Consider the following 617-nt stretch of genomic DNA (forward strand, 5'->3'; position numbering starts at 1 on the left):
CCGCATGAGCCCCGGCGCCCTGCACAACGACAGCTTCCGCGGCATGACCGTCCTGCAGCGCCTGATCCTCTCCGACAGCCCCATCTCCGCCGTCGCCCCGGGCACTTTCGACGACCTGATCAAGCTGAAAACACTGAGGCTGTCCCGCAACGGCATCCCCCACCTTCCCCTTGCCCTCCTGGACAGGACGCTGCTGCTGGAGCAGCTGTTCCTGGACGGCAACGCCCTGCTGACCATCGACCCTGACCTGTTTCGGAGCCTGGCCAACCTGCAGGAGCTCGTTCTGAGTCACAATCAACTCGCCTCGCTCCCTTCAAAGCTCTTCGCGAACCTGGGGAGGCTGAAGGTGCTGGATCTGGCCGGGAACAACCTGACGCACCTGCCCGAGGGACTGCTCGGCGCCCAGACCAACCTCCAGGTGCTCCTGCTGCACTCAAACCAGCTCGCCTCGCTGGACGCGGGGCTGCTGCACAGCCTGGGCGCCCTGGTGCGGCTGGAGCTCCACCGGAACCGCATCCGCTCCATCGCCCCGGGCGCCTTCGACCGCCTGGGAAACTTGAGCTCGCTGACGCTGGCCAGAAACCGCCTGGAGCTCCTGCCGCCCGGCCTCTTCCTGC

General features: G+C 66.8%; 1 protein-coding gene across 1 annotated transcript in view; it reads left to right on the forward strand.

The window, feature by feature from the left end:
* The first annotated feature begins 4 nt into the window (after positions 1-4).
* LOC109118069 (platelet glycoprotein V-like) overlaps positions 5-617 on the forward strand; it is a 12,354-nt gene continuing 11,741 nt past the window's right edge. Inside the window, exon 1 of the mRNA XM_019207469.1 lies at positions 5-615. Coding sequence (XP_019063014.1) covers positions 5-615 — 611 coding nt within the window. The remainder of the gene's footprint in view (positions 616-617) is intronic.

Source organism: Fukomys damarensis, unplaced genomic scaffold, assembly GCF_012274545.1.
Source record: "Fukomys damarensis isolate Sample0158 unplaced genomic scaffold, DMR_v1.0_HiC HiC_scaffold_12, whole genome shotgun sequence".
Lineage (NCBI taxonomy): Eukaryota > Metazoa > Chordata > Mammalia > Rodentia > Bathyergidae > Fukomys > Fukomys damarensis.